We start from the raw sequence: 27,792 nt of genomic DNA, 5'->3' as shown, positions 1-27,792 counted from the left end.
GCATAAAACATTATTTATGATTAAAACACATATACACCCCCTCCCTCCCCCAACATTACAGATTTTTCCAAATATACATACGCATCAAGGACATAACGAAACTTATTAGAGACGGCCATGAGAGTGGAACAGGATTGGGATTCAACAAAGACGAGGAAACATAAATAAAAGAGAAGGCCTTGCTTTTATCACTAAGGATGACGTATTATGACCTAAATTATATAACATGGTTATCTACACCAAAAGGATACCTGTTTAAAAACAAAAGAATGTATCATTAGGTTAGTTTTTCATTTTATAGGTGAGAAATTGGAAGTTCAGAGAGACTGTGACTTCTTTATTGCACAGTGAATCAGCAGCAGAGTGAGAACCAGAATCTGCATTGATCTGGTCTTCAGAAGGCAACACATCATTTCTTCCTTCCATGGGACTGTGTATCTATTCAGTAAATATTTATTGAATATCGAGATTTCACATGCTGGGAATACAGCAGCGAACAAAACAGACCCTTCGATTATGGAACCATGTGAACAAGTGAAGAATTACAAATGAAGCTAAGTACTCAAGAAAAAAAAACCCTGATTTATTAGCATCATACAAAGGACTTTAACCCAAACTAGGGTATAAGGTCAGGCAAATCTTTTCTTAAGAACTGACATTTAAACAAATTTAAAGGATCAGTAGGAGGTTAAGGAGACAAAGCAGGTGGGGTGTGATGGGAGTCAGAATGAGGACTAGGTAAGAGACATTCCAGAGAGAATGGTGAATACAAAAGGCTAGACAGGGACCGGCACAAGATGATGCAGGCACACACAGGCCCCAGATTATACAGGGCCTTGAGGGCCAGGGTGGAGATCCTAAGAGCAACGGAGAGGCTGTAAGTGACTGTAGGCAAAGGAGTGTTCCGACAGGCGTGTGGAGAGCAATGGAAAGGACTAGAGAAGACGCAGGGACGCTGCAAAGCAGGCAGGCGCGACAGACAACAGTGCAGGAGATGGGGGTGGTGTGCACGAGAGCGGTGGCAGCAGTGGAGGCAAGAAGGGAACAGATGGGACATTTGGAATACAGTCTCAGTATAAAGTTATGTCTATAATATAAAAAATACCTCTGATGATATACATTTTAGTGAGCTTCCACAGCTCGCTGAGGTTTTACAGAGGTGTGCTTCCAATCGTCTGTAACAGGCATCTACTGAACATTAATTCATCAAAGGATCATTGGAAAAAAATACGATAATGCTCCTGGGGTGACAAGTTCCTTGGTTTTGAGCAAGAAGGAAGGAAAATGGGGCCCCAAACCCTTTGCTAAATTATCATTCACCACAAAAGACTGTTTCTCTGTTATCTGGCTTCTCTGATCGTTAGTGAAATGGAAGCCACCCAGCCATGATGCGGGTGGGGTGCGGTGCCTAGGAAAGTCCACTCCCATAGCCAGCTGCCTGACTGCTGACAGTTCTGAGCTGAGAACTCAATCAATTCATATTTAATATTTCACAGAATCATTTCCTGAAGATCCTAATTTGAACATTCTAACACCTTCTGCACTTTTACATCTCACTTGAGTCCCTCACTTTTACACTCCACTTTATTACCATTTTAGTTGATTTCATCACAGCTTCATGGAAAACAACTTTACCCACAACCATTTCCTGTCATTATGAGGGCAGAATTGAAGCAATCCCCTGCTTGAGTACCAGGGAGTTTTTATGATAATTTTACCACAGGTAATGTTGTGATTTTTAAGTACATTTCTCTCTTGTAGCACTGAACCGATTCCTGTCCTTAAAAAGATAAGTATCGAATGCAGCTATAAAAGAAACATACCCATATCTTCACAATATTAATGAACCAATAAATTCAAAAAGATCGCTGTGCACCAGACTGGTTCACCTACCAGGCACCTGACATCATACAATCACTTAATTTTACTCAAATTAGTGACACACCCATACTGTTACACTGAATTATGGGGCAGGAATAGGCCATTGGGTTTAAAGGCCCCCTCTCAAAACATTTTATACAGCAGTTTGCTTCAACAGCCTCCAAACATCAAAGATTTCATTTGATTCACAAAACCACAGCCTTCACATCACTAGTTTAACAAATAAGTAATACCATAATGTCCAAAAGGCTACTGAAATCTTTCTTTCCATTTTTAAACATCTTTTCTTGGGATATAATTGACACACAATAAACTGCACATATCTGAAACATACAATATGTGTTAGACGTCTGTACACACCCACGAAACTGTTAGCACAGTCAAGAGAACAAACCTTTCCCTCAATCTCAGAAGTCTCCTCATGCCTCTCTGTAATTCCTCCCCAGCCCCAGAAACTGTGGATCTGCTTCCTGTCACTATACACAAGTTTCTGAGATGTAGAATTGTTTATAAGTGGGACCATACGATATATATTTTTGGTTTGGCGTTTTTCTAGATTCTCCAGGACCTTTGATTTACTCAATAGAAGCATCAGGTGAATCACTACACTCCCTACCTTTCCCAGGAACAGGACTTTGCTGACATTAGTGGCTACACGTGGGAGCAAGTGAGTCCTGTGGTGTGTGGAAGGCTTAGGTATTGGCTCCACACACTCCGCCTTGTCTCTTCATATGCAGTGTGGAAATAGGTTCCTTTGAAGTAGAAACATTTTCTTCTGACTACAAAAGTAACACATATTCACTGATGAAAACATGTAAATAAAGAAAAATATGATTAAAAACATAAAAATTACCTGGAATCCCACCATCCAGAAAACCTCTATTAACATTGTGATAGTCTTCCTTATTTTCTTTTTTTAATGCACCGTTATAGACTGAAGTGTATCCCTCCCAAATTCACATTTTGAAATGTTAATCTCCAGTACCTTAGAATGTGACTGTATTTGGAGGTAGGGCCTTTAAAGAGGTAAATAAGATTAAAGGAAGTCATAAGATGGGGCTCTGATCCAATAAGACAGGTGTCATTACAAGACGAAGAGACTTCAGGGACAAGAGTGCATGGAGAAAAAGCCCTGTGGGGGTTCAGTGAGAAGATGGCCATCTGCAAGCCAAGGAGAGAGGTCTGAGGAGAAACCAAACCTGCTGACACTTTGGTCTTAGACTTCCAAGTTGTAGAACTTTGAGAAAATAAATTTCTGTTGTTTAAGCGACACAGTATGCAGTATTTTTTTTTAAGGCAGCCCTAGCAAATTAATACATGCACATATAAAAATACAGATATTATCTTTAATTTAAAAATACTAGCATCCATCTGGCCATAAACATGGTATCCCATTTCTATTTTACCTTCAGTTCAGTTGCTCAGTCGTGCCCGACTCTTTGCGACCCCATGAATGGCAGCACGACAGGCCTCCCTGTCCAACACCAACTCCCGGAGGTCACTCAGACTCACGTCCATTGAGTCAGTGATGCAATCCAGCCATCTCATCCACTGTTGTTCCCTCTCCTCCTGCCCCCAATCCCTCTCAGCATCAAAGTCTTTACCAATGAGTCAACTCTTCACATGAGGTGGCAAAAGTACTGGAGTTTCTGCTTGAGCATCATTCCTTCCAAAGAAATCTCACGGCTGAACTTCTTCAGAATGGACTGGTTGGATCTCCTTGCAGTCCAAGGGACTCTCAAGAGTCTTCTCCAACACCACAGTTCAAAAGCATCAATTCTTCGGCACTCAGCTTTCTTCACAGTCCAACTCTCATATCCATACGTGACCAATGGAAAAACCATAGCCTTGACTAGACGGACCTTTGTTGGCAAAGTAATGTCTCTGCTTTTCAATATGCTATCTAGGTTGGTCATAAGTTTCCATCCAAGGAGTAAGCATCTTTTAATTTCATGGCTGCAGTTACCATCTGCAGTGACTTTGTAGCCCCCCAAAATAAAGGTTGACACTGTTTCCACTATTTTCCCCATCTATTTCCCATGAAGTGATTGGGACTGGATGCCATGATCTTCGTTTTCTGAATGTTGAGCTTTAAGCCAACTTTTTCACTCTCCACTTTCACTTTCATCAAGAGGCTTTTTAGTTCCTCTTCACTTTCTGGCATAATGGTGCTGTCATCTGCATATCTGAGGTTATTGATATTTCTCCCAGCAATCTTGACTTCAGCTTGTGCTTCTTCCAGCCCAGCATTTCTCATGATGCACTCTGCGTATAAGTTAAATGAGGAGAGTGACAATATACAGCCTTGACATACTCCTTTTCCTATTTGGAACCAGTCTGTGGTTCCATGTCCAGTTCGAACTATTGCTTTCTGACCTGCATATAGGTTTCTCAAAAGGCAGGTCAGGTGGTCTGGTATTCCCATCTCTTGAAGAATTTCCCACACTTGACTGTGATCCACACAGTCAAAGGCTTTGGCATAGTCAGTAAAGCAGAAGTAGATGTATTTCTGGAACTCTCTTGCTTTTTCCATGGTCCAGTGGATGTTGGCACTTTGATCTCTGCTTCCTCTGCCTTTTCTAAAACCAGCTTGAACATCAGGAAGTTCACGGTTCATGTATTGCTGAAGCCTGGCTTGGAGAATTTTGAGCGTTACTTTACTAGCATGTGAGATGAGTGCAATTGTGCAGTAGTTTGAGCATTCTTTGGCATTGCCTTTCTTTGGGATTGGCATGAAAACTGACCTTTTCCAGTCCTGTGGCCACTGCTGAGTTTTCCAAATTTGCTGGCATACTGAGTGCAGCACTTTCACAGCATCATCTTTCAGGCTTTGAAACAGCTCCACTGGAATGCCATCACCTCCACTAGCTTTGTTTGTAGTGATGCTTTCTAAGGCCCACTTGACTTCACATTCCAGGATGTCTGGCTCTAGATGAGTGATCACACCATCGTGATTATCCGGGTCGTGAAGATCTTTTTTGTACAGTTCTTCTGTGTATTCTTGCCACCTCTTCTTAATATTTTCTGCTTCTGTTAGGTCCATACCATTTCTGTCCTTTATCGAGCCCATCTTTGCCTGAAATGTTCCCTTGGTATCTCTAATTTTCTTGAAGAGATCTCTAGTCTTTCCCATTCTGTTGTTTTCCTCTATTTGTTTGCACTGATCGCTGAAGAAGGCTTTCTTATCTCTTCTTGCTATTCTTTGGAACTCTGCATTCAGATGCTTATATCTTTCCTTTTCTCCTTTGCTTTTCACTTCTCTTCTTTTCACAGCTATTTGTAAGGCCTCCCCAGACAGCCATTTTGCTTTTTTGCATTTCTTTTCCATGGGGGTGGTCTTGATCCCTGTCTCCTGTACAATGTCACGAACCTCATTCCATAGTTCATCAGGCACTCTATCAGATCTAGTCCCTTAAATCTATTTCTCACTTTCACTGTATAATCATAAGGGATTTGATTTAGGTCATACCTGAATGGTCGAGTGGTTTTCCCTACTTTCTTCAATTTAAGTCTCAATTTGGTAGTAAGGAGTTCATGATCTGAGCCACAGTCAGCTCCTGGTCTTGTTTTTGTTGACTGTGTAGAGGTTCTCCATCTTTGGCTGCAAAGAATATAATCAATCTGATTTTGGTGTTGACCATCTGGTGATGTCCATGTGTAGAGTCTTCTCTTGTGTTGTTGGAAGAGGGTGTTTGCTATGATCAGTGCATTTTCTTGACAAAACTCTATTAGTCTTTGCCCTGCTTCATTCCACATTCCAAGGCCAAATTTGCCTGTTACTCCAGGTGTTTCCTGACTTCCTACTTTTGCATTCCAGTCCCCTATAATGAAAAGGACATCTTTTTGGGGTGTTAGTTCTAAAAGGTCTTGGAAGTCTTCATAGAACCGTTCAGCTTCTTCAGCATTACTGGTTGGGGTATAGACTTGGATTATTGTGATATTGAATGGTTTGCCTTGGAGACGAACAGAGATCATTCTGTTGTTTTTGAGACTGCATCCAAGTACTGCATTTCAGACTCTCCTGTTGACCATGATGGCTACTCCATTTCTTCTAAGGGATTCCTGCCCGCAGTAGTAGATATAATGGTCATCTGAGTTAAATTCACCCATTCCAGTCCATTTTAGTTCGCTGAGTCCTAGAATGTCGACGTTCACTCTTGCCATCTCTTGTTTGACCACTTCCAATTTGCCTTGATTCGTGGACCTGACATTCCAGGTTCCTATGCAATATTGCTCTTTACAGCATCAGACCTTGCTTCTATCACCAGTCACATCCACAGCTGGGTACTGTTTTTGCTTTGGCTCCGTCCCTTCATTCTTTCTGGAGTTATTTTTCTGCTGATCTCCAGTAGCATATTGGGCACCTACTGACCTGGGGAGTTCCTCTTTCAGTATCCTATCATTTTGCCTTTTCATACTGTTCATGGGGTTCTCAAGGCAAGAATACTGAAGTGGTTTGCCATTCCCTTCTCCAGTGGACCACATTCTGTCAGACCTCTCCACCACGACCCGCCCCCATCCTGGGTGGCTTAGTTTCACTGAATTAGACAAGACCGCGGTCCTAGTGTGACCAGATTGACTAGTTTTCTGTGATTCTGGTTTCAGTGTGTCTGCCCTCTGATACCCTCTTGCAACACCTACCATCTTACTTGGGTATCTCTTACCTTGGACGTGGGGTATTTCTTCACAGCTGCTCCAGCAAAGCGCAGCTGCTGCTCCTTACCTTGGACGAAGGGTATTTTACATTATATTATGGCTATTTCCTTATTATGAATGCTTATACTGGAATTTTGATATGTTAATGTGCTAGAATTTATTTAATCATGCTCCTATTGTTGGACATTTGTAGTTTTCCCCATTTTTTGCTTATCATAAGTAACACCATGCTGAACATTAATGTAAAAAAAAACTCAATGCTCTTCCTGAAGATTTCCTTATGATAAACTAACGGCGGAAGTAGGATCAAGGGCTATTTTTAAGACACTTAATACATATCATCAAATTGCCTTCTAGTAAACTTACACAACAAATCTCAGCAGTATATGACACTGCCCATTTTGTGACAACCTCACTCATACTAAGTATTCTCTTTTAAAACATCCTTGCCAACAGGATTTTAAAATGATACTTGACAAGCTGATTTTCAAGTTCATTGGAAAAGAAAATTTGAAAAAATAGCCTAGAAAATTGAGAAAAAGAATAGTTATGAGTGTGAATTTACAGCAGTATTTTAAATGATGTGACACAAAGTCTAGAAGAGATTTACAGATCCATGCTACATGCTATTTTTCCCAAAGTGTGCAAAAGACCTAAACAGACATTTCTCCAAAGATGGCATACAGATGACTAATAAACACATGAAAAGATGTTCAACATCACTCATTATTAGAGAAATGTAAATCCAGACCACAATGAGGTATCATCTCACACTGGTCAGAATGAACATCTCAAAAAGTCTACAAACAATAAATACTGGAGAGGGTGTGGAGACAAGGAAACCCTCTTATACTGTTGGTGGGAATGCACTCTGGAACAGCCACTGTGGAGATTTCTTAAAAAATTGGGAATAGAACTGCCATATGACCTAGCAATCCCACTGCTGGCCACACACCCTGAGGAAACCAGAACTGAAACAGACACATGGACACAGGTATCCCAATGTTCACTGCAGCACTATTTACAATAGCTAGGACACAGCAGTAACCTAGATGTCCACCAGCAGATGAATGGATAAGGAAGTTGTGGTACATACATGCAATGAAATATTACTCAGCTATAAAAAGGAATGCATCTGAATCAGTTCTAATGAGGTGGATGAACCTGGAGCCTATTATACAGAGTGAAGTAACTCAGAAAGAGAAAGACAAATACTGTATATTAACACACATATATGTGTAATTTAAAAAGACGGTAACAACAATCCTACCTGCAGGGCAGCAAAGGAGAAAGAGATGTAAAGAACAGACTTTTGAACTCAGTGGGAGAAGGCAAGGGTGGGGTGATTTGAGAAAATAGCATAGAAACATGTACAATACCATAGGTAAGGGCTTCCCTGGTGGCTCAGATGGGAAAGAATCCATCTGCAGTGCAGGAGATCTGAGTTCAATCCCTGGGCTGGGAAGATCCCCCTGGAGGAGGGCATGGCAACCCACTCCAGTATTCTTGCCTGGAGAATCCCCCTGGACAGAGGACCCTGGTGGGCTACAGTCCATGGGGTCAAAAGAGTTGGACACAACTGAGTGACTAAGCAGCCACCACCATATGTAAAATAGATGACCAGTGCAAGTTCAACGCATGAAGCAGGATACCCAAAGCAGGTGCCCTGGGACAACCCAGAGGGACAGGGTGAGGAGGGAGGTGAGAGGGGGGTTCAGGATGGGGGGACACATGTATACCTGTGGCAAATTCATGTTGATGTATGGCAAAACCCATCACAAGACTGTGAAGTAATTATCCCCCAATTAAAATATGTAAATTAAACAATGATGAAAAGAATGAAATAATCAATAAAGAATTTCAATTCAAAACAACTGTTTACATATTTTAGAAATAAGGGTAAACCCCTACCTCAGACCATACACAGAATAAAATTTAAATGAATTAAAGAGCTAAATGCTAAAAAGACACACAAGAATATAAGAAAACGATGATCAACCACAGCTACAGGAGAGCATATTTTTATAATTTGGACTGAGGAGGAAGATTCTAAGCAAGTCACAAAATCCAGATGACAGATAAGAAATGACTGACAGATAAGGCCAAATCAAAATAAAAAAGCTTTTGTACAACACGGACACCATAAACAAGTTTAAAAGTAACTAACAGTCTGTGAGAAGATATTTTCAAAACATATATAAAAGACAAACATGAATATCCATAATCTGCAAATTAATAATAAGCAACACAAGCAACAAAATGGTGACAAAGAGTATGAAGACATTAATTAATTAAAAAAAAACAAATATCCAAGAAACATAAAAAGATACCCATTTAGTAAAACTTTAATTTAATGCAAGTTAAAACATAGAAATATTTTATTTTAGTTGTACTATTCAAGTAAATAAAACATTTTTAATTACAAATATTTGCCAATAAAAGTCCAAAAATGGTATCATGATTCAGTTTGCCATTTCTTTGATTATTATGAAGCCAAACCTTTTTCAGTTTATTGACTATTAGGTTTTTCTTTCTTTTAAATAAATTACTGTTTGTATACATTTCCTATCGGGGATTCACATTTTTTCTTACTTAGTTGGGAAGTTTCTCATATATACTAAAGACAATTACTCACTGTCATATAAGTTGCAATTATTTTTTTGCAGTTTGTCAAACACCTTTGAATTCTGTTTACAGTTTCTGCCTTTGCTTTTATGCTGAAGAAGTAGTTCTTTACCTTGGGACCAGATAAATACTTATTATTAGTTCTCAACAGTTCTCTTGGAGTAACGTAAAATCTGAATCTTAACAGGAAACTAGTTTAGTATACAGTATGAAGAAAATCTCATGTGTTTTCAATTGTCAACTGTCTCAGCACCATCTGCTACATTACCTTTCCATTCTCCATTGATGTGAAATGTCATCTTTAATCTTGCCTTATATTCATATGTATACAGAGATCAAATCCAGAGTGTGGATGATGGCTTAATCTACCAGTTTATTCTTGCATTAATGCCATACTACCTCAGTACGTAGTACAGATTTTAATATCTAGTGGTAGTAGGCTTCTCATTTCATCTTTTTCCCTTCATTTTTTTGGGGGAAAGGGAATTCCATTTATTTATTCTCTAGGGAAAATTTTAAAGAGCTTAGTCAAAGTTGTTGTTGTTGTTGCTGTTTTTTAAAGCACAACAGATTCTAAATAATCCTGCCTTAAATTAGTAGATTAAGATGGGAAGAACCAATGTGTTCACTATATTAAAGTTTCCCATCCTGGAATATAGCTTTCCATTATTCAGTGTTTCTTAAAGATTTATGGTTTCTTTACATGAGAACTTGTGGATTTCTTAGCTTTATTCCTAGGTAGGTATATACTGTTTGTGGGGAAAAGAGTTAACAACTTTCAGCAGATTTCCCCAGCGTGCTCACCTCACATCCATCCTATTTCCGAGCTCACATCATCTTCTGCCTCTCATCTTTGTTCTTGACCCTTCAGTTCAGTCACTCAGTCGTGTCCGACTCTTTGCGACCCCATAAATCGCAGCACGCCAGGCCTCCCTGTCCATCACCAACTCCCAGAGGTCACTCAGATTCACGTCCATTGAGTCAGTGATGCCATCCAGCCATCTCATCCTCGGTCATCCCCTTCTCCTCCTGCCCCCAATCCCTCCCAGCATCACAGTCTTTTCCAATGCGTCAACTCTTTGCAGGAGGTGGCCAAAGTACTGGAGTTTCAGCTTTAGCATCATTCCTTCCAAAGAACACCCAGGGCTGATCTCCTTCAGAATGGGCTGGTTGGATCTCCTTGTAGTCCAAGGGACTCTCAAGAGTCTTCTCCAACACCACAGTTCAAAAGCATCAATTCTTCGGCGCTCAGCCTTCTTCACAGTCCAACTCTCACATCCATACATGACTACTGGAAAAACCATAGCCTTGACTAGACGGACCTTAGTCGGCAGAGTAATGTCTCTGCTTTTCAATATGCTATCTAGGTTGGTCATAACTTTTCTTCCAAGGAGTAAGCGTCTTTTAATTTCATGGCTGCAGTCACCATCTGCAGTGATTTTGGAGCCCAGAAAAATAAAGTCTGACACTGTTTCCATTGTTTCCCCATCTATTTCCCATGAAGTGATGGGACCGGATGCCATGATCTTCGTTTTCTGAATGTTGAGCTTTAAGCCAACTTTCTCACTCTCCTCTTTCACTTTCATCGAGAGGCTTTTAGTTCCTCTTCACTTTCTGCCAAAAGGGTGGTGTCATCTCTAATGGCATCAGGTGGTTCAGGGATGGACGATCCCTGTTAATATGGCTAAGGATGGACTAGGTATAAAGCAAAAGTACGGCTCCTGAATTGTTACTAACTGTGATACAGTTTTTACTGCTATTATGAATGAAAATTTTCCATTAAACTAATTGGTTATTGTGGATATTTGAGAAAACTTGATTTTGTATATACCATTATATCTGATTACATTCCTTAGAGTTCTTGTGTTTTAGTAATTTTTCAGTTCATTCCCTTGGGTATATTATCACATCACATCATAAATAATGATATTCGGTCCCTTTCCTCCAATGTCTATCATGCATATTTCTTGTTCTTCTCCTCCTCCTCTATCCCCTCTCCCCACCCACAAAAGTACAGAGCAATGTTAAATAGAAATAGTAATGAGGGGCAGCTTCATGGGCATGCAACGTTTTCTTTCAGACAGGCCCTGCACTCAGAAGGGACCTAAATTTACTTTAATGCTCCATGGCCCCTGTCTTTAAATTCTCATAATCTTATCTTTGAAATTTTAAAATAAAGTCTAAGGGGACAATGGAGCAAGCCCGTGAACAGAGGAGATATGCAACATACATGGGTCCACAGTTTGCCACTGCCCCAATTTGTGTATAGGTTTATCAAGCCCCAGAAGTACGGAATTCCAGTGGACTTACAACATATGGAGGTTGAGCGAGACTCAAAGCAAAGCCAAAGTCAAGGTGCCATGACTGTGCCTGAGTAAATTTACTGTGCCTGAGTAAAGTGGCCCAGAGAGGCCACTTACTCTTCCAATCAGAACTTGCCTCAATGCAGGAAAAAAGTCAACTTTTTAAAAAGCACTACCAACCAAAGAACTCTATCATATCCTTTTTTCACTCTTGTTATTTCCCTATACTAGCCAGATGCTTATGCTAAAGATTATGATATGCTGAAAAATAGAGCAACTCATATATTCTTCGCCCTTTAGTAGTTTCTTGTTTTATTTTTTAATTGTAGTTGATTTACAGTATTGTATTAGTTTCCATTCTTCCTTATTAAGGAAGCTTACCGAGTAAGTCAATGGTAGAAAGTTTTGGTAAAATGTGTGTGAATTAAGAAGTGAAACAAAAACAATATAGTTTTGTGCAGAATTTCCATTTACTGGTTAAGAAGTAATACATACACATGTGTGAGCTATCAAACATGAATTGTGTAACTTTGGTCATTTGGCATAGCAGATAATGCTCTTATATTTGCATTTAAAACCACCATTACACAATATAAAGATGAAAGATAAAATTCATGCTGACAATATAAAAGTTATTTTTCTTAGAACATTAATCAGCAAATAAAAACAATATGCCTGGTCGGAAGATTGCAAAAGAAAGGGAAAAAATGTTTTTTCTTGTTAAAATACTTTTAAATGCACTTGTTTCCTGCACTTGGAGCAAGGGGCTCCATATTTTCATTCTGCATAGTGCCTTGCAGATTAAATAGCTGGCCCTGGGAATAATGATGGATTTTTTTGGTTTGTTTTAGGCTTTATTGGAACCATCTCTGATTAAACCTCACTACTTATAAAATGGGTCATTACAGAATTGTTATTGATAATAAAAGACTGGAAACACCTACATATCTATCAAAGGGGACTGGTTAAATAAATTAAATTATAGCACCTCTAGCCAATGCTGCACAAATGTAAAAAACATAAAGCATGAGAAAGTTTTTTTGTATTGGTAAGGAAAGATCTCCAATTTAAAACATACATATATGAATATGTGCTATGTTTAACAAAACGGGGAAATAAGAATACATATTTGTATTACCTACTTAAAATATTAAGTTAAAAAATTACCTACCTGGTTATGGGGTGGAAGACTAGGGTACTGAGGTAGCAACTGTAGTGAAGTCGCTCAGTCATGTCTGACTCTTTGCGACCCCATGGACTACTGCCCACCAGGCTCCTTGGTCCATGGGATTTTCCAGGCATGAATACTGGAGTGGGTTGCCATTTCCTTCTCTAGGGGATCTTCCTGATCCAGGGATCGAACCCAGGTCTCCAGCATTGTAGGCAGACGCTTTACCGTCTGAGCTACCAGGGAAGCAACTAGACCAACAAAATTAGATTCTACATCCCCTTAGCTGCTGGAACCGGAGAAGGCAATGGCACCCCACTCCAGTACTTTTGTCTGGAAAATCCCATAGACGGAGGAGCCAGGTAGGCTGCAGTCCATGAGGTCGCTAAGAGTCGGACACGACTGAGCAACTTCACTTTCACGCACTGGAGAAGGAAATGGCAACCCACTCCAGTGTTCTTGCTTGGAGAATCCCAGGGACAGAGGAGCCTGGTGGGAGGCCGTCTATGGGGTCACATGGAGTCGGACAGGACTGAAGCAACTTAGCAGCAGCAGCAGCTGCCGAAACAGCTTTCACAGTCAGTAACAGAGAACGATCCCACCTATTTACAACCCGGCTATTCAAAATACCAGTGAGGCAGAACTGTGGTTTGTGAGAAAGTGATATTGCTGCATAATATTGGATACAAGCTCCACGATGTCCCATTTAAAAAAAAGTTGTGCATATTTACATTTCCCTGCGCACACACACTACTATATTCCTTCTATAAAAAGTAGGAAAAGGATTAAATTTACACGTAAATTCTGTAAAGTAAGAGCAATAAAGACTTTTTCAGGCAATTTTTATTCGCAAACAAAAAACCAACAAAAGAACAGGTATTAAAAGACAATGAAACTTAATTGTACACAAAGGACCACATACCAAATTGAGAATCCTAAATGACTGTGAGAAGGTCATTTTCTAATCATCCCTGACTCTTTCCCCCAGATAAAAAAATGGTAGCCCATTTTTGTTTGAGAACCCGAGCTCTCTGGGTGGGAGGCAAACAAACTGTTACATTCTTCATGCATTACTGTGGGGTGTTTATTTTATTTGAATTCTTCTAAAACTCTAAGACTTTGTGAGAAAATAATACTTATCTTCTCCAAAGAAAGGGTAAGAGACTACAAATAACTCTTAATTCTTATTCCACTACCAGATGCAAAGTGGTCCACTGGAAAGGGCATTGGCTTTGAAGTGGGTCAGAGATAAATAAGCCTGTGTACACATGGGTCCTTTTATGTGACTCTCCCCCAACTCTGTCTTCTTCCTTAAGAAGATTTAAGGAGCTTCATCACCTCTGTAGGCAGGTCTTCCCTGATAGCATCTCCAGACTCAGGTTAGGCACTCCTGTTCCAGTGTTCCTATAGCATCTGCTGAACCCTTCCCAGAGATGACTTATTTTACTGTGTTGTCACCTTCTAAGTGTCTTTCTCCTTCATTAGCTCAAACGCTCCTCCAAGGCAGAAACTGCACCTGTGTATCTTTCCCTCCCCAGTGCCTCAAATACACTTGGCAGCCTCTTAATAAATGTCTGCTTAATGCCAAGTAATTTACAGTAGATAAAGAAGTTAAGCTTCACTGACAATTAGAACCAGCCTTAATATCTGATTAGAGAAACAGGCTGGGAAAAGCAAAGTCTCTTGGTCTAGACTAATCCAGACTCTATATAGTGCTATTTTTAGAAAACTCTCTGAATTAAGGACCCCTCTGCTATTCCAACAAGTTTGCTTCTTTGCCACATTCTAACACCTCCACCCTCTGGAATTCCCTCACTCCCAAATCTCTGTTTCTGCTCCAGAGGACACATTTTTTTTTAAGGGCGGAAGTCAGATCCTCAGTTCAGTGGATGTAAAAGCCTGTTACAGCAGACTTCCAATTGTTTACTTTCCCAGGACTTCACAGAATTCTAAGCACACTGCTTCAGAGTATTCTGAGATGACAGTAGCAACTACAGACCACCTACTTTCTATTTCCTGCCTCCAGCTGTGAACACATAGCAGCCATTTTGTTGCTGTGTAAATCAGCACATGTGCATTGCTCTGCTTTAGTTACTAAATTCCTCCAGGCCCAGCTCAAAGCACTATTCTTCATAAAACCTTACCTTACTAGGCAAGAAAATATGCTGGGTTCCTTCACACGCCTCCTAAACCTTGAACCTTTCTCCATACTCTGCTTGTGCCTTTGTCTCTATGTCTCCACGTGTCTCTATGCCCTGCCAGCGGGCTTATCCAGCTACTGTGAGTCAGATGGGAAGTTTCCTGTTGACTGAAGCCCCTTTCACACTTTCTGCCTTTGCACGCATCATCTCTCTATCTGCTTTCAGCTCCATTCCCTCCCTTGCTTTACACTGTATCTCAGAGGCTAAAGTTCCATAAACTACACTCCCCAAACTTGCCAGCCTGGTGTGGGTTTCTCCCCGTAGCTTTGTTTTTGCTGAAGCTCTACCAGTAGAAGAACCTGGTGAGAATGGAAGATGGGAGGGTGCTCCTGGTAGCACGCAGGTAGCACAGAGGCTGATGAACACGGGCGCCAGAGTTCTTGTTCAGACAGCACAGTTCCTGGTGGCAGCAGCAGTGAGCGTTCCCAGAGCTCCAGCAACACAGATCCTGCGCTTGTGCTGCCTGGTTTGGTCGCCCCACCTCAATTACTAACAAGAAGTCGAACAAAAAAGCCACCAGTCTTTTGAACCCATGCTGGTAGACACAAAGATACCACTTAATGGCCTAAAGTTGGTAACGGAAGCTTTTTCTTACTCCCTGAAAGGGTTTAAAAAAAAAAAAGACGTGAATTTTGAGCCTACAGCTCTACGCTCTGGTTACCATCTCTTAAGCACAGGTAGAGCCAAGGAAAGGGACTTGCGAGAGCTTATGCTTTCCAGGAGAAGCAGGAGACCTTAAGAAGGGAAACTAGACTCATGCAATGCTAAGCACCACACTCCAGTATCAGTGTTAAGTACTTACTATTCTCTCAGGTTTTACTAAAAAGCATATTCTCTATTCATCTGTAAGACTTACATGAAGAGAAGAGCTATTTAAAAGAAAAAAATGCAAATGGCCCTAAAAATATAAAAAGATGCTCAATTTCTCTCGCAAGAGAAATGTAGTTAAAACTGTACTGGGATACCATTTCTCACCTATCGAACTGGCAAAAGTCCAGAAGTCTGACAATATGCTCCACTGGCAGGCTGTGAGGGAAACAGACATTATTCATTCTCATTATTGCCAATGAGAATTTTAAAATGTTATACACCCTATGGAGGTGAATTTGGCAATATCTAACAAAGAAATACATGCATTTACCTTTTGACCATGCTGCTATTAAAAAGAAATAAATAATATCTTTCTATACAGCTAGCCCTAGAAAAGCATTAAGTACAAAAAAAGCAAGGTAAAACAATGAAGTATGTATAGAATATAGCATGCTATCATTTATTTAAGAATGCTGGGGAGAATATAAAATACAAGTTACATATATATTTACTTATTCTCCTTTTTTTTTTTTCCCCAAAAAGGATAACCCCAGAGAAAGGGGAAAAGGAGATTACCTACAGGAGTAGAGGGGGCAGAAATAGAAACTGAATTTCTCTAAATACATACAACAGCTTTGTATATTTGATTTTAGAACTATGTATATATTTTACACAATTATAAAACAAAAAAATTTAAAGGCAATCACTGAATACTGAAAGCAAAATGCAACAAATGAATCTATATGTACACTGAAATAGCTATATGACCATCGAACGAATTATTCTAAGTATCTTTAAAACACAGTAATTTTACTGTACATCTCTCATGGGATATACCTTAAGGGCCCAAAAGGTTACTGCATAAATCTTGAGCTATTTTCAGAAATCATGTGGTTTAAAGCAGTACTATAATGTAATTCTGCAATTATTTTGTATGTACTGAAGACAAAGCAAATGAATTATATTGTGCTTTATCGCTAAGCGCAGGCGGCTGCGACCGGCGCACCAAGCGCAGGCGGCTGTGACCAGTGCACTAAGCGTGGCCGAGGGGAGCTACCCCACGTCTGAGATCAGGGGCAGAAGCCGGAAGGACCCCATGCCCGAAGGGAGGCAGCCAAGGGGAGTTACCCCACGTCCCAGGTCAGGGACAGAGGCCGAGAGTGCCAGGCTGCGACGGCGCAGGAACGGCCGAGAGGAGCTACCCCTTGTCCGAGGTTAGGGGTGGCGGCCGGGAGGAGCCACCCCGCGCCCAAGGCCAGGGGCGGCAGCGGGGAGAAGCAACCCCACGTCCAAGGAGCGGTGGCTGCGCGGGTGCACGAGGGCCTAGAGGAGCTATCCCACGTTGAAGAAGGGCGGCGGTGAGGAGATACCCCTCATCCAAGGGGTACCCTTTGCTGGAGCAGCCGTGAAGAGATATCCCACGCCCAAGGTAAGAGAAACCCAAGTAAGATGGTAGGTGTTGCAAGAGGGCATCAGAGGGCAGACACGCTGAAACCATACTCACAGAAAACTAGTCAGTTTAATCACACTAGGACCACAGCCTTGTCTAACTCAATGAAACTAAGCCATGCCCATGGGGCAACCCAAGAAGGGTGGGTCGTGGTGGAGAGGTCTGACAGAATGTGGTCCACTGGAGAAAGGAATGGCAAACCACTTCAGTATTCTTGCCTTGAGAACCCCATGAACAGTATGAAAAGGAAAATTATAGGATACTGAAAGAGGAACTCCCCAGGTCAGTAGGTGCCCAATATGCTACTGGAGATCAGTGGAGAAATAACTCCAGAAAGAATGAAGGGACGGAGCCAAAGCAAAAACAGTACCCAGCTGTGGATGTGACTGGTGATAGAAGCAAGGTCCGATGCTGTAAAGAGCAATATTGCATAGGAACCTGGAATGTCAGGTCCACGAATCAAGGCAAATTGGAAGTGGTCAAACAAGAGATGGCAAGAGTGAACGTCGACATTCTAGGACTCAGCGAACTAAAATGGACTGGAATGGGTGAATTTAACTCAGATGACCATTATATCTACTACTGCGGGCAGGAATCCCTTAGAAGAAATGGAGTAGCCATCATGGTCAACAGGAGAGTCTGAAATGCAGTACTTGGATGCAGTCTCAAAAACAACAGAATGATCTCTGTTCGTCTCCAAGGCAAACCATTCAATATCACAATAATCCAAGTCTATACCCCAACCAGTAATGCTGAAGAAGCTGAAGTTGAACGGTTCTATGAAGACCTCCAAGACCTTTTAGAACTAACACCCCAAAAAGATGTCCTTTTCATTATAGGGGACTGGAATGCAAAAGTAGGAAGTCAGGAAACACCTGGAGTAACAGGCAAATTTGGCCTTGGAATGTGGAATGAAGCAGGGCAAAGACTAATAGAGTTTTGTCAAGAAAATGCACTGATCATAGCAAACACCCTCTTCCAACAACACAAGAGAAGACTCTACACATGGACATCACCAGATGGTCAACACCAAAATCAGATTGATTATATTCTTTGCAGCCAAAGATGGAGAACCTCTACACAGTCAACAAAAACAAGACCAGGAGCTGACTGTGGCTCAGATCATGAACTCCTTACTACCAAATTGAGACTTAAATTGAAGAAAGTAGGGAAAACCACTCGACCATTCAGGTATGACCTAAATCAAATCCCTTATGATTATACAGTGAAAGTGAGAAATAGATTTAAGGGACTAGATCTGATAGAGTGCCTGATGAACTATGGAATGAGGTTCGTGACATTGTACAGGAGACAGGGATCAAGACCACCCCCATGGAAAAGAAATGCAAAAAAGCAAAATGGCTGTCTGGGGAGGCCTTACAAATAGCTGTGAAAAGAAGAGAAGTGAAAAGCAAAGGAGAAAAGGAAAGATATAAGCATCTGAATGCAGAGTTCCAAAGAATAGCAAGAAGAGATAAGAAAGCCTTCTTCAGCGATCAGTGCAAACAAATAGAGGAAAACAACAGAATGGGAAAGACTAGAGATCTCTTCAAGAAAATTAGAGATACCAAGGGAACATTTCAGGCAAAGATGGGCTCGATAAAGGACAGAAATGGTATGGACCTAACAGAAGCAGAAAATATTAAGAAGAGGTGGCAAGAATACACAGAAGAACTGTACAAAAAAGATCTTCACGACCCGGATAATCACGATGGTGTGATCACTCATCTAGAGCCAGACATCCTGGAATGTGAAGTCAAGTGGGCCTTAGAAAGCATCACTACAAACAAAGCTAGTGGAGGTGATGGCATTCCAGTGGAGCTGTTTCAAAGCCTGAAAGATGATGCTGTGAAAGTGCTGCACTCAGTATGCCAGCAAATTTGGAAAACTCAGCAGTGGCCACAGGACTGGAAAAGGTCAGTTTTCATGCCAATCCCAAAGAAAGGCAATGCCAAAGAATGCTCAAACTACTGCACAATTGCACTCATCTCACATGCTAGTAAAGTAACGCTCAAAATTCTCCAAGCCAGGCTTCAGCAATACATGAACCGTGAACTTCCTGATGTTCAAGCTGGTTTTAGAAAAGGCAGAGGAAGCAGAGATCAAAGTGCCAACATCCACTGGACCATGGAAAAAGCAAGAGAGTTCCAGAAATACATCTACTTCTGCTTTACTGACTATGCCAAAGCCTTTGACTGTGTGGATCACAGTCAAGTGTGGGAAATTCTTCAAGAGATGGGAATACCAGACCACCTGACCTGCCTTTTGAGAAACCTATATGCAGGTCAGAAAGCAATAGTTCGAACTGGACATGGAACCACAGACTGGTTTCAAATAGGAAAAGGAGTATGTCAAGGCTGTATATTGTCACCCTGCTTATTTAACTTATATGCAGAGTGCATCATGAGAAACGCTGGACTGGAAGAAACACAAGCTGGAATCAAGATTGCTGGGAGAAGTATCAATAACCTCAGATAGGCAGAAGATACCACCCTTATGGCAGAAAATGAAGAAGAACTAAAAAGCCTCTTGATGAAAGTGAAAGAGGAGAGTAAAAAAGCTGGCTTGAAGCTCAACATTCAGAAAACGAAGATCATGGCATCCGGTCCCAATCACTTCATGGGAAATAGATGGGGAAACAGTGTCAGACTTTATTTTTGGGGGCTACAAAATCACTGCAGATGGTGACTGCAGCCATGAAATTAAAAGACGCTTACTCCTTGGAAGAAAAGTTATGACCAACCTAGATAGCGTATTCAAAAGCAGAGACATTACTCTGCCGACTAAGGTCCGTCTAGTCAAGGCTATGGTTTTTCCAGGGATGTGTGAGTTGGACTGTGAAGAAGGCTGAGCGCCGAAGAATTGATGCTTTTGAACTGTGGTGTTGGAGAAGACTCTTGAGAGTCCCTTGGACTGTAAGGAGATCCAACCAGTCCATTCTGAAGAAGATCAACCCTGGGATTTCTTTGGAGGGAATGATGCTAAAGCTGAAACTCCAGTACTTTGGCCACCTCATGCAAAGAGTTGACTCACTGGAAAAGACTGTGATGCTGGGAGGGATTGGGGGCAGGAAGAGAAGGGGATGACCGAGGATGAGGTGGCTGGATGGCATCACTGACTCGATGGACATGAATCTGAGTGAACTCCGGGAGTTGGTGATGGACAGGGAGGCCTGGCATGGTGCGATTCATGGCGTCGCAAAGAGTAGGACACAACTGAGTGACTGAACTGATCAGTAAAGGCCAAGATTTTCAGTATGGAAAAAAGATGAAAGATCAAAAAGTTAAACAAAACTTTGTTTCAGTTAAGTTCAGTTCAGTCGCTCAGTCGTGTCCAACTCTTTGTGACCCATGGACTGCGGCATGCCAGGCTTCCCTGTTTATCACCAACTCCCGGAGATTGATTTGTGTACCGAATTTTAATTAGAAATGTCAGCATGTACACTTGATATAATTTACCTGTTGAATATTGATAAATAAACATATGTGTACTCATTTCCTAATTCTGTCTACTGAAAAGGCCTAGGAATAGTGACCACCCAATAGGAATTGATTAGGCTGAGGTTTCCAAATGTCATTTCCCATTTCACAGAACCAGGGCTTCCTGCAGAAATGGCTGATTCCAGATCAGAGACAATAAATGTACAGATGAAGCTGGTACATTTTGTCATGACAGAAATCAAGGAACTACTGCGTATTACTGAGATCATGTTGGAAAGACTCAGAGCCAATATGAAGAAGTTTAAGATGTGGATAATCTGAATATCAATAAAAAATAACCCAAGGGATTAAAAGTTGTCCAATTTTTTAATCTCATAAATTCAAAATGATAAATATTCTCCATCCTCCCTCCTCCCCCTCAAAACCCCCAGAAACAAATCTTACTGGTTACCTTTGGAGGATGCTAGGTAACTACCTCTTTAATTTGAAAAGTGGTAAAAAAGAAGAAGGAATATGACATTTATCCTACTTTTCCTGGGCAAACTGCATTTTAGGATTACCAAATGAGTGTTCAGGCAAGGTTTTCTAGTTATTAAACAGAGGAGGAATGACAGGATTAGAAGAGAACCATTTTACACTTCCAAATTATGGAAGAACGAATCTAGGAAATATTAATGGCCATGAGTGGATGTGACTATCCAAAAGAGAGAGGCAACCAAAGATTTCTCTCTGCTTCTTGACAGACATAGACCACCATCCACAGAACATTTTATAAACAAACAAATGGAAAACAACACCAAAAAAATCCTGAATCAGATTTAGCCTCTATCGAACGATTAAACAGAAGAAATACAACAGAGGAGCATGTTAAATGTCACTATGGGAATCTCATCATCAAAACCTAGGCTGTTTAAAACTCTGCAGGACAGAAAGTTAGTTTCTTCAACAAACACATTATAATTAGAAAGAGAGCGAAAATAAAAGAAAAAGACAGGGATAGACATGTGTAAGGAAAGCTACAGATTTAGAGATTTATGAGTCAAAAGAGCTACCTGTTGACAGTATGGACGTTAATTGAATTCTGATTTAAACAACCTATAAAAACACATAAACTCACTCCAGACTTTGATTCAATTATGAACATCTGAACACTGACTGGGTATTTAATACTCAAAAGTAATAATGATTCAATTTGGGGGTGTTATAATGATATTGTGATTATGGCCACAAAAAGGAAGGCTTTACTTTTAGAGATGTATACTGAAGTATTTATGGATAAGATGATAGAGTGTCTGGAATTGGCTTCAAAATAATCTTCTGGGGAGGAAGTAGGTGGCATCCAGATAAGACCAGGTTGTCTATGAGTCAGTAATTCTTTAACCTGAGTGGTGTGTATTATTCCCTCTACTTGAACAACTAAGACGGTATTCAAAGAAGTGAATTTAAATACAAGATTAAATGAAAAGGAAGTTTTGGCAAGTTATGAAAAACTAGAGGGATTTGGCATACGCCACAGACATATCACAAAGTGGAGTGCCAAGGCAAGCAAATACATTCTTTGGGAGGTTTAATGTTTAAATAGCACTCATATCTATTCATCAGTCATATCAATTCTAACTTTCTTCTATGCACTAGCAGTAAGAGGTTAGAATTTCCTACAAATGCCTCCTAACAAAGAGGCAAGACTCTCCCAGGCAAGAATACATCCCAGCACTACCCAGAAGCAGCCACCAAATGAGAAAGGGCTGTGGTGGCAACAGCAGATAAGGTGGGAGAAGAGCTGTGAGTCTGATGCCCAGGTCTGGTCAATGTACTTAAGGTGGGCCCATTCCCATGGATGCATGAACCCAGAGGGTTCCAAAGCCTCCCCAAGCGTCTGTGCAAATTAAGCAGTATGAAGCTTGACATGCTATCAACAAAAATGTGAAAAAAACCCTTCGGTGGAAAAGGAAGACTAAAATCTTACAAAGCTGGTATGGTTATTTTTATTCATGTTTCTCCTGACATCATTATACATTTTAAATAATAACATTAAATCTAATTTAAAAAGACACAGTTCAGTTCAGTCACTCAGTTGTGTCCAACTCTTTGCGACCCCATGAACCGCAACACGCCAGGCCTCCCTGTCCATCACCAAATCCTGGAGTCCACCCAAACCCATGTCCATTGAGTCAGTGATGCCATCCAACTATCTCATTCTCTGTCGTCCCCTTCTCCTCCTGCCCTCAATCTTTCCCAGCATTAGGGTCTTTTCAGATGAGTCAGCTCTTTGCATCAGGTGGCCAAAGTATTGGAGTTTCAGCTTCAACATCAGTCCTTCCAATGAACACCCAGGACTGATCTCCTTTAGGGTGGACTGATTGGACCTCCTTGCTGTCCAAGGACTCTCTCAAGAGTCTTCTCCAGCATCACAGTTCAAAAGCATCAATTCTTCTGCGTTCAGCTTTCTTTATGGTCCAACTCTCACATCCATACATGACTACTGGAAAAACCATAGCCTTGAATAGACGGATCTTTGTTGATAAACTAATGTCTCTGACACAAGTATTTCTTTAAAGTAATTTAGGAGAATACTGGACTTCCCAGGTAGTGCTAGTTGGTTAAGAATCTGACTGTCAATGCAGGAGACACAAGAGACATGGGTTCTATCCCTGGGTCAGGAAAATCCCCTTGAGAAGGAAGTGGCAACCCACTCCGGTATTCTTTCCTGGAAAATTCCATGGACAGAGGAGCCTGGTGGGCTACAGTCCATGGTGTTGCAAACAGCTGGACATGACTGAGCACACTCAGCAGCAGGAGAATACTACTCTAATGAGAGTAGCCTGAACTATGAAACAAAGGTCAGGAAATATGATGGAAATTCTTAATCTCGAAACGTAAGGGTAGAGCTAGATACCACTAGTTATTCATGATGACATTATTGTAGTTTTATGTTTTTCCCCTATGAAAACCTGGCATTGGATCAGTGGTTCTCAAGGGAGGACAGCATATCTCATAGGACAGAGGGAGCAGTAGGCAACTACAATTTAAAAATAATTCCAGGGGATTCTGACATACACTGTGGCCTCACTAAAGGACCACTTCTTTCTTGGAGGTCCCTGTAGAATGGCTGTGGCTGAGGCCTGTGTGCAGCTAAAAATGCACCTGGATCACCGACAGGGAAAGCTGGCCATTACTGTTTCAAACGTCCCTGCAAATCTGGCACGGCTGCCATGTCAGAAAAAGGATAATGGAATCACCCTACACACGCTCATGACTTAAACCAGCTCCCTGTCTGCCCAGCATGGGGGCAAATTTGAGCCATGAAGATAGTAAAAGCAGAGCCAGAGGGGACCCCACTGCAGGCCATCTGCTGACGAGCACACACACCAACCTGCCTGCCTGCACCACTGCTCCTATTTGGAGGAGGGACGACGACAGGCAAGTGACTGCAGTGCTCTTGACAGTCAAACTTGTGAGCATCTTAGAAGAGGACTTGAAAAAAGTGTCTGACCAGACACCAGAAATACTTGTAGCCTCTCTACAGTCTTCTTTTATCCCTTGACATGTCTGAGACTATTATGGCTTCTGCTAATACTGACTGACTCAGTTTGGACAAAACAGATAGACCAACAACAGCATCCCTCACTACAACTGATTCTGAGTTTCACTCCTGCAGTGGCCTTTCATGCCAGATAGATTTGTTTCTTCGATAATTACAGTGCCTACAAACCTGTCCTTCCTCCAGTAAGAAGGGAAAGGGGCCTTCTATACAACATGCCCAAAATTCAGTGTACCAGGCTGAAGTGAGCAGCCAGATGCTCTACAGCTCCTATGGTTGTAAAGGTGATTTGGTTCCTAGTAAGATCCTTCTCAGTAAGGATGCTCTTAACTATACAATCACATGCACAGTGAGGTCTGGTCTATACAACAACATGGGCAGCAAGTAAAAAGGAGTAGCCTTTCCAGAACACTCCATCATCACAATTCTATGCCCCTTCACAGAATTAAAAGCCTTGATAATATCAAGTAATGCCCACTATTAACTTTCAAATGGTTTCAAAGTCACAAGGAGGGAGGTGGGAGGGAGGGTCAGGATGGGGAACACATGTATACCCATGGCTGATTCATGTGAATGTAAGGCAAAAACCACCACAATATTGTAAAGTAATTAGCCTCCAATTAAAATTTTTTTAAATTCCAAAAAAAAGTCACAAGGCTTATCAACATTTATATTTAATTCTAAAAATTACACCCATTGCAAAGTCAAAACCAAACTATTTTAGTTGAGCTCTAAAACTTCTCTGTATGTTGGAATAATTTCTACTCTTGCTACTTTTTTAGTGTTACTCTCTCAAATTTCCCTAAAGGATTATGTTTAGGAAACAAAAAGTGTTATGAAAATTTAGACTTTTGACCATTCATAGAATTAGTAAACATTTGTAAGCTACCCTCATCTTTCTCATTCTAGTTTTCACCATGTTTTTAGGACACTGTCAATATGTTCTGTGTCCCAGCATGAACAGGACTTGGGGAGGAGATGAGAAATGAGTCCTTTGTAAAGGTAAAGAACTACTTTAGGTATATCAAGCCATGGGTATCTTATCCCTTTACTTGAACATAAGAGAGTTTCTTTTCCAAGAAAGCTGCGGGAAAGGTGCAGATTCAAGGATCTAGTTAGTTACAAAATATGATCTTGGTAGGAAATGAGCAAAAACCTGTGGGCATGGATAAAAGAAGAATAATCAGCCTAGACAGAAAAAGCCACTCATGGTATCATAATGTTAAGGCCTGAGATGGACTAGAGACACAGCCAGACTAAACATTACCTAAAACAAAAGCAAAAACAAAGCACAACAGAAAACAACCAAACACCTAAATGAAATTTAAAATGTCCTTTCAAAAGATTAGCCAGGCCGAACTGGTCACAAGATAATCTTCATTACGGTAATTTAGTTACTTTGGTCTTATTTTAATTACATGCAGTCGTTTTCTTGAGGTGAATTTGACAAAGAAGGGCAAATATGGACTGCTGTGTCTATGAAAAGAAGATATTCTCATAGCTGAGCACACTGTTCGTATCAAATCAAAGGCCAAAATATCTGCACAGCCTTGTAAAGTAGGAGCATTGGATCAATATTATACTGACTTCCTCCCTGATCTTACCTACCATTAAATATAGAAAAGCCTTTTGGTACAGGAGGCTGTGCCTGACTATCACAAGCATTCCCCACATAGCAAATCTGAATGAATCACTAGAACATTTCCAATTCTGAACTACTAGTATAATATTTACACTCTTTTAAGTTTACTAGAATTATTATTTTGACTATTTCTAAAAATATATAAGCCCTTTCTATGTCACTCAGCCATAAGGCATTCAAGTCAACCAGAGCTCTTAGTCAAAGCTGATTAACAGGTGAATTAAGATGAGTTAAGGGAATAACAAAATATTTGAAGATAACACAGCTATGTGATACATAAAAATGTAATTGTAACACTTACCTATCAGCCCCTTCTCCAGAGTGAAGGTTTTGTTTGTAAACATACATTCAAAAGCCACAATGTGAAAAATCTTATTCACTGTGTTGTGAGTCCCAACTATTCGAATATACCTGGGGGTAAAAAGAGAAGAAAATCTGTTGAAGAAAATGAGCTTCCATCATAACAAATCCAAGGATGACAGAAAAAGATACACTACGTAAACATACAGTCTACCAGAGCACGGACTGAAAGAGACTCTGAATAGGCTTCAGACCCTGTACCTGCTCCTTAGGGCTAGCTCCAACTGAGTCTAGAAAAATTACAGCAAAATTAGGGAGGTACCACTTTCCAGAGAATGAAGTAGAACTTAGATTTGGTTTACCTAGAAAATCAAACCAGGGGCTGTTCAGCTCAAGTCCCAAATGTCAGTACAATTTTACATCCATGAGACATTTACAATGGAGAATAACAGCTTCTATCCTTACCTTGTGGTTAGGAACGTGCCTGTGCATAGGTGCACAAACACACACAAAATCAAATACTTTCCAACTCAATGAAATCTTTCACCCATTGGATGAAATGCATGAAATCAATACTGCTTTCTCATTTAGAGTAAAAAAAAAAAAAAAAAATCCACAGAAACTACTGAAAACCACTCACAGTTTCTTGTATTTTAATGTTGCTCCTAAATTCTCATTAGGATGTGAACCCTATATTCTTACGCCAGTCCCCAGCGTGACTGCTAGGATGCCTTCTCCTGGCCAGAGGAAGTGATGTGCAGAGGTGAGCCAGCCTGCGCTGCAGCCTCCCTCCTGGCCGCAGGGAGCTGGCATCTGCACACAGTGCAGAGTTTCGTGGGGCAGGTCTCGAGCATCTCAGCCTATTCACCCTCTGGGTCTCCCTGGAGGCTTCACCTCTGACAAACAAGCATTAATCTTGGAGCAACTTGCCCCTTTCATTCTCCAAAGGGACCTGACAGTTCACAGGTTAATGAACAAACGGACTCTTCTGAGTGTCACTCAATTCCATGGGGAACGAAATGTGCTACACACATCCTGGAATTCAAAAGAAGGGCAAGGCAAAAAATAACAGATGAACTGATAACGCTCTCCCAAATTATGAACTATGTGCTCTGAAGGATGCAGCGTATTAAACGAACAGATTTCAATTAGCAGATGACAGACTGGGCAAGGTTTTAGTAATATCTTCCCTCCGCTGTGTAAAACAACCTTCCATTTAGATGATGTAATTTTACTTCTGAGTTAATCGCTGTTCACTAATTTGGTAATTTCCTTACATTTCTCATCCCTCCAAGTTAACTGTATAATGTAAATGCCAATTTAAAAAAAATTCACATTATAGAGGCTATATTTGGGGGTTCTGTGTCATAAGCTATTTTCCCTCCTGTTTCTTCAAGCCTGAATCTCACTGCAATCCCTGTGCACCTCATTTAGCCATCTGCTCCTTGACATGAGCTGATCGCTCATCTTCATAACCAATAGTAATGCCCTCTCCTGGACTGGCTGCTCTGTGTTCCCATCCCCGCTGCAGGGAGACACCATTCTTTCTGTGTGGAGAGTCAGGGCAACTGCTGTGCTCACCATCGCCCTCTGGGTAAGCAGGAGGTTGGCTATGATCTGTTCTCTCCAGCCTTCAGGGCAGACAGAAGGTGTTGTTGACTTTACTGGGTTTGGGTAGGTGGATGGGGTTCACTTAAAATAAGTTCTAAATGGTCTGAGTAGAACAGATTGTGTTGTTCTTTACTCCTGGCAGTAACAATCTCTCTGGGCTTTCT

At 41.0% G+C, this 27,792-nt stretch overlaps 1 protein-coding gene across 4 annotated transcripts in view; it reads right to left on the bottom strand.

Annotated features, from left to right (window-relative positions):
- Positions 1-27,792, bottom strand: part of BTBD9 (BTB domain containing 9) — a 409,506-nt gene that overhangs the window by 130,532 nt on the left and 251,182 nt on the right. For all 4 annotated transcript variants that reach the window (XM_052649115.1, XM_052649113.1, XM_052649112.1 and 1 more), the window contains one exon: positions 26,019-26,128. In XM_052649115.1, coding sequence (XP_052505075.1) covers positions 26,019-26,128 — 110 coding nt within the window. The remainder of the gene's footprint in view (positions 1-26,018; positions 26,129-27,792) is intronic.

Source organism: Budorcas taxicolor, chromosome 11 (assembly GCF_023091745.1).
Source record: "Budorcas taxicolor isolate Tak-1 chromosome 11, Takin1.1, whole genome shotgun sequence".
Classification (NCBI taxonomy): domain Eukaryota; kingdom Metazoa; phylum Chordata; class Mammalia; order Artiodactyla; family Bovidae; genus Budorcas; species Budorcas taxicolor.
The sequence above is the reverse complement of the archived record's forward strand: the minus strand, read 5'-3'. Positions and strand labels throughout refer to the sequence as shown.